Below are 7,241 nucleotides of genomic sequence, written 5' to 3' on the forward strand. Positions count from 1 at the left end.
TTCTCAGGCTAGCTGTGTTAATAATAGACTATGTAAGTTAAAGATTCAAAATAATTTTTCATGAAAAGAACTTTATAGATATTGAGAATTTTGTCTCATTCTCTGCTTTTCTCTCTCACACACATACACACTGCTGTTTAATCACAGAATATTTGAAAGAAGTATTGAATGTTTAGAAAACTAATTGTGAACAATTTCCTTCATTGTGTTAAACTTAACATGAAACCACCTAGGCAACCTATACGCATGTTATTCTTTGTTCCTTTCTTCAATAATTTTATCCCAGGTTTTTTTAACCCAAAAAATATCAGGGTGGATCAGAATGTAAAACAATAGGAAAGCCTGGGTTTCAGTTAATTAATGAATGGTTTTACAATGCCCAGGTTCTATGCAGAACTTTGGTAGAGAATCTAACCAACAGGAATCCCCAGTGTAGCCTACATGTGTTGTGCAGATATAAAAGGTATATTTGAGAAAAGACTGAACTTAAGAAAAGCATATGCAAGTAATTGTAGCTATGAGATAAAAAGTATAAAAAGGTTCATTCCATACTAAATATTATGATTTGTTCAACCAAATAAATTTATACTTAGCATAATATACCCACTCTGAGACCCTCTATGAGGCACCTAATAGTAAATACCTATTATATGTCAACTATTTTTTTATGTAAACACACATAAAGGTAAGCATAAGACTTTGCTACTTATTTTTCTAATTAAATAACCATTTCTTTATAGGTAAAATAGGAGGAGACATGATGGAACATGAGAACCAAACTTTCAGCAGTGACTTCATCCTTTTGGGATTGTTCTCGTCTTCCCAAACAAGCCAGGTGTTTTTCTCATTTATATTTTTCATTTTTATTATGACTATAACAGAAAATGCCCTCCTCATCTTCCTAATTCATAAGGATTCTCGACTCCACACTCCTATGTATTTCCTGCTCAGCCATCTCTCCTTTATGGATATCTTGCACATTTCCAACATTGTGCCTAAAATGATCGCTGACTTTTTTTCAGGAAGCAAAACTATTTCCTTTGCAGGCTGTGGCTTCCAGATATTTCTGTCCCTCACCATGCTAGGTGGTGAGTGCCTTCTCCTGGCAGCCATGTCCTATGATCGATATGTGGCCATTTGCCATCCACTTCGTTATCCTGTGCTGATGAGGGACAACACCAGTGGGCTCCTGGCTGCAGGTTCCTGGCTTGTGGGGGTTTTTAACTCCATAGTCCACACATCTTTAACACTCAACTTTCCTTTCTGTCACTCAAGAGCTATTGATCACTTTTTCTGTGAAGTCCCTGCCATGTTGAAGTTGTCCTGTGTAGACACATCACGCTATGAGCGAGGAGTTTATGTCAGTGGCATCATTTTCTTACTGATTCCATTTTCAATCATCTCTATATCTTATGTGCAAATTCTCCTCACTGTCTTCCAAATGAAATCAGGAGCCCGACAGAAGTCCTTGTCCACCTGCTCCTTCCACATGGTTGTCGTCATAATGTACTATGGGCCCTTCATTTTCACATATATGAGACCTCGCTCCTACCACACTCCAGGCCAGGATAAGTTTCTGGCAATATTCTACACCATCTTGACACCCAGCCTCAACCCCATAATCTACAGCTTTAGGAATAAAGATGTCCTCAGGGCTGTGAAAAATATCGTCTAAAGTAATTTTCTGAATAAAAATGAATAGAAAAATACCTGCAATTTTTGTCTTTTATAAACTCTTTTTTTTAGCTTGATTCATACATTTACTTGAGAAAAATGTGTAATTGTGCACAGGTATATATCAATATCCATATTCAGTTGCCTCATGGTAAAGTCATGCTATGCTGTGATAAGGCAACAAAAAATGTCATCTAAGAAGGTTCTGAAAAAAATTGTTAATGTGTGTATATGGTGTCTACAAACTATTCTAGCAATTTTCAAAGCAATGCAAAGGAATAAATATTCCTGTTAAAGCTTATTAATTTATTTTTCTAGTAGCAACAGATTAAAAATATTTTAATTGAGGAAAAATTTAAACATATTATATCCAATATTTTGAATAATCATTGTTGCATGAATAAATATCAATAAGTAATTTAAAAGAAGACATCATATAAAGTTATAATTCCTGGAAATGTACTAATTTGTCTTTGCAGTAACACCTTCTACAATGATCATAATACATTTTAGCTCGTCGTAATTCTACTGTAGGTTAGGAGTGGTCCTTAGGATTGATGGGTGAAGCACATTCCTCTTCTGTATCAGATGCTTTCTTTGTAAAGACCTCAGTGTGGCCTATGTCACCTCAGGAGGCCTTAGGAACCATGTGAGATGAAATCATCTGAGGGCCATCCTGGTGCTCTGCACTTAACTGGCCCTGGGAAGGCTGAGCTTCCCCCTTGCTGAATACTACAGAAAGAGAGCTGGCCCTGCACTCAGGAGATATGGTCCCCACCCCTCACCATGAGAGTGAGTGAACCAACCCTAAGGTTATAGATGTAGGGGATCTGACTCCACCCCATTGGCCGAGTTTCATGATTCTGTTGATTTCATACTGCTTACTGCTTTATTTTGATAACCCTTGTCACTTTGTAGCACTTTCAACATTCATACTCTATGATTGGAGTGTAATATGTTTTGCAATGATGGTAAATTATTGCCATTTATAATATTGATTTTAATTAATGAAAAATTTGTTACTCTCTCTGTTTTAATGAGTTATATTAGGATTTTATAACTGAACACTCCTTTGTTGCTCACAGTTTAATTACTTGCCAATGCAACACAGTTACTAAGGAATGGATTTGAATCTAAAATGCAAGCCTGTGTTTAGTGTCTTCAATACCACCTCTATCTTTTTTAAAATTTAACTTCTTTATTGACTCTTTGGGAGTTTCACATTATGCAACCCAATTCTGCTCACCTCCCAGTTCCCCCATATCCTCCCCTTATCCCTGTTGCCACCCACAAAAGAGAACAAAACTAAGTAAGCAAGCACACAAAGTAAACAAACAAACCCCCAAACCAAACCAAACCAAAACAACAGAGAAATCTCTTTTCTTCTCCTTCTTTCCTGTCTCTCCAGTACCTTTTCATTCATCCTGGTGGCATTGGAGGCTTCAGTGTGCCATGTAGTCTATGCTTTTGTCCCATTAGCCTTACTGGCAAATGTTGATTACAGTGAGAAACTTGTCTGGTTCAAGGCCTCTGGTTTCTGGTACATCATCCTCACTGGATCCTCACCAGAATGTCTCTGGGATATCCTGTGGCTGCTCCAATTCCTGGAGATCTTTCATGAATCATTCCACAGGACCAGCCCTTTCACCAGCTCCAGCAGGTCCTATATGGGGTAGATGTTAGGGTAGGTCAACTCAATGCCTGTTTGTGAGCATTGATGGTAGATAAGCTGGACAGTCTGGGCTACTGGGACCACCATCTCGGCCAAGGGGTGGAGTCAGCTCCCCTATATCTATAACCTTAGGGTTGGTTCACTCTCACTTATGGTGAGGGGTGGGGACCATATCTCCTGAGTGTAGGGGCCAGCTCTCTTGCTGTAGTATTCAGCAAGGGGGAAGTTCAGCCTTCCCAGGGCCAGTTAAGGGCAGAGCTGGCTCAGGATGGCCTTCAGATGATTTCATCTCACATGGTTCCTAAGGCCTCCTGAGGTGACACAGGCCATAGACATTAATACAGACCCCAGCTGCAGCTGGACCACTGACCCAGAAATGGCTTTTGGAAGCAGCTTGTTCAAGGACGATATCCGCTTGGTGGAAGGAATAGTCACTCAGGTGGTCATTTGGCCCCTGGACACCACTAAGGCCTCAGGTTGCAGTCCCACCTCTCTGCCTCTGTGTGACCTGTGGCGGCAATTCAGGACCCAGATATCAGCACAGACCCCAGCCCCAGTAGGACCACTGATGCCTACATGGTCCTTAGCAGCAGATGGGTATGGGTGGGACCATATGGACCTGAGACACCAACATAGCCCTTGATCTCAGGTGTCTTCACAGCCTTCCATGGTTACAGGACCATTGGACATCAGCACATACCCTGGCTGCAGTAATACCATGGACCCTAATATGGTCCTCAGCTGCAGCTCCGGCCTGTACTTCACCATGACATTGTGTAACAGCACAAGTCACTCATATCTGGATGCATTCTGGCTATGAGATACCAACCTGGACACAGGTGGAGGATCTGACCCTGGGCATTTTCATGGGGCAGGGTGGCAACAGGAGCCACACACGTCAATCCAGACCCTGCCCAGTATAGAACCACAAACCTAGATACAGCCCTTTGCAGCAGCCTGGGCCCAGATAACACCATGGTACCAGGTGGCAACACAGGCCATTCATATCTGTATGGCCTCTGCTTTGGTGTGTCTCCCAGTCCCCAACCAAGTGTAAGCTCTATTTGAGATCCTGAGCCTCTACTTAGGCCCTAGTGGCACCGTGGACCATAGACTTCAACACAGGGTCAGATACAGCTGGACTATGAACCCAGACAAAGCCCCAGGCTGCAATTTGGCATGGTTGACATCCTAGCTCCAATGGTAGCCCTGGCCACCCAGATCAGGAGGGTTCTGGCAGCAGTATGGCCCCTGGACACCAAAAGGGCCACAGGTTGTAGCCCATACCCTAGGCTTCATATGGTCTTTAATTGACACCATGGGACAGGGCATCAACATAGACCTTGGTTATAGTAGACCACCAGACATAGTCCATGGCTACAACAGTCACCCAGATTGGTATGGACCCAGTAGCAGTATGGCTTGTGTACCCAAACATGACCCCAGTAGATGACCCAGCCCACTGAAATCAGCATGGCAACTGACAGCAACAGGAGCCATGATTATTAACACAGACCCTAGCTACTGTAGGATCAAGGACCCAGATATGGCCTTTGGCAGCAGCCTGTCCCAGGTGTCAAGCATACGTCACCCTCGGTCTACTTCCCACTGCCTTTGCCATGGCCCCAGGTGGCAAACAGGCCTCCCACATCTGCCCACTCCTGACTGTCCTCACTCCTCACTGTCTTCACTTCTTCCTTTCTGCATTTTCCATAGCACATGAACCATTCTGTTTCTCTATCTCCCCCCTTTCTCCACCACATATTTCATTATCATAAGGGCCACATGCCAGGTGCATCAGGTTGTGCCCATGGGTGTTTCCTCACCAGCCAAGACCTTGAGGACCCCAGCTGGCTAGACTCTGTCTGAGCCTAAATGCCTTTTCTGCAATAGAACTCTCAGTATGCAGAATGATTTTGGAAGCACATATGTTACAGTGAATATGACTATATTGTCAATATGACTACAGGAAATATTATTATAAATAAGTTAGTTTATCTGAAATAACATTGGGAAAAATCATTTTTATCAATAACAATTTGCTTGAGAAAAATCAAAAGTAAGAAACAAAATGTTTTAGCAAGGGGCAACAAATAATGAAAAAAGAACCTCGATCCTACCTCAACAAATTGCTGTGCAATGTTTGCTATGTTCAAGTCCATAGAAGCCCTGCCCCTTTCTGAATGGAGAGGAGGAGGAGCAAGTGGATGGGGTGGGGGGGTAGATAGGGTGAGGGTGAGGGGGCAGGAGGCAAGGTGGGAGGGACAAAATGTTAATAAAAAAGAAAAAAAGAGCCAGGCATTTGAATGAGAGTAAGGAGAGGTATATAAGATAATTTGGAAGGAGGAAAGAAAAGGGGGAGATGATATCATTATGTTATAATCTAAAAAGTAAAAAAGCATAAAATTTAGCACAAGTTATTTTATTGTGAAATTGACTGTGCTATATTGTTCATAGGCTGGAAATATAGCAAAAAATATAAAGATATTCTGGAAAATATACTTAGATCATTAAATGTCCTATAAAATTACCTTAAATAATTGTAATGATGAGGGGCAGAATGAAAATTTTATAATGTTACCACATTCATGGAAAGAACGCAGGAATCTGATGATCTTTTGGGTACTTGAAAAAAGCTATAAGTTTAAAGTGGATCTTTTTTTTGTGAGACAGGGTTCTCTGTAGTTTTGGAGCCTATCCTGGAAAAAAGCTCTTGTGGACCAGATTGGCCTTGAACTCACAAAGATCCACCTGCCTCCCAACTGCTAGGATTAAAGGTGTGTGCTCCACCACTGCCTGGCTAAACTGGATTCTTAAAACAAATTCCAGTGTGTTATCCCACCAATTCTTGTCTCAATTCTCCTTCTGCAAGTTGGTCTGGGGAGTTCCTGAAGGACATCCCAAGGGGATTGACTGCTCAAGAAGATGACTGGCTTTCAACAGAGGATTACTCTAGAGTACAACTCCCCCCAGTGGATAATTGCTTAATTCTGAAAAAGAAATCTAAATTCCCTATTCCAAGGTTTAATATTGCTTTATGGATTATGATTCAAAAATTTATCTTTTTTAAGAGAAGAGTGTTTTGGGATGGAGTGGTTAAGAAGGCTTAACTGTCTTCATATGGTCTTTGCTCTCTTCCTATCACCCACATTGGGTCATTCATAACTGCCTAACTCCATCTTTTGGGGCTTGTATGCTTGTATGCTTTCTGGCATCTATGTGGTAATGTCGGGTTTGAGGTAGATTCGCAATTTTTTGAGAAGCCTACATATTGATTTCCATAGTTGCTGTATAAGTTTGTATTCACACCAGCAATGAAAGAAAGCTCTCTTTGCTTCACATCCTGCTCAGCATGAGCTGTCACTTTTGTTTTTTGACTTTAGCTATCTGACATGAGTAATATGGAATCTCAGCATCATTTTGATTTGCATTTCCCTGTTAGCTAAATATGCTCATAATTTCTTTAAGTGATTCTTAACCATTTGAGATTCTTGATAATTTTCTGTTTATATCTGTACCCAATTTCTTAAAATTCATTTATTTATTTAAATAAAACTTATCTTTTCTCATTTTACATACCTGTCCCAGAGGCTGCTAGTATGTTTCCCAACCACCTTTACTTGAAAGAATCAAACAAAAACTGCATTATTTGCAAAACTGTTTGGCCAATAGTTTAAGTATATTTTTAACTAGTTGTTATATCCTAAACTAGCCCATCTTCATTAATCTGTGCATCACCACTAGGTCATGGCCTACTGACAAAGTTTCAGTGGGCTCTGGTGGAGGCATCTGTCTCTTGCAGATGGCTATGTGGCTTCTCTCTGTCTCTGCCTACTTTCTCTATATATCTTTTTCAGCTTGGTTTTACTCTGTTAAGCCATTGACTGAAAGCAGC

General features: G+C 41.1%; 1 protein-coding gene across 1 annotated transcript; it reads left to right on the plus strand.

Annotated features, from left to right (window-relative positions):
* The first annotated feature begins 757 nt into the window (after positions 1-757).
* On the plus strand, positions 758-1,675 carry LOC119825782 (olfactory receptor 2AJ1-like). The gene has a single exon (XM_038346890.1). The coding sequence runs from the start codon at positions 758-760 to the stop codon at positions 1,673-1,675; it is 918 nt and encodes a 305-aa protein (XP_038202818.1).
* Positions 1,676-7,241: the final 5,566 nt, after the last annotated feature.

The sequence above is a fragment of the Arvicola amphibius genome, chromosome 10 (genome assembly GCF_903992535.2).
Source record: "Arvicola amphibius chromosome 10, mArvAmp1.2, whole genome shotgun sequence".
In the NCBI taxonomy this organism is placed as follows: Eukaryota; Metazoa; Chordata; class Mammalia; order Rodentia; family Cricetidae; genus Arvicola; species Arvicola amphibius.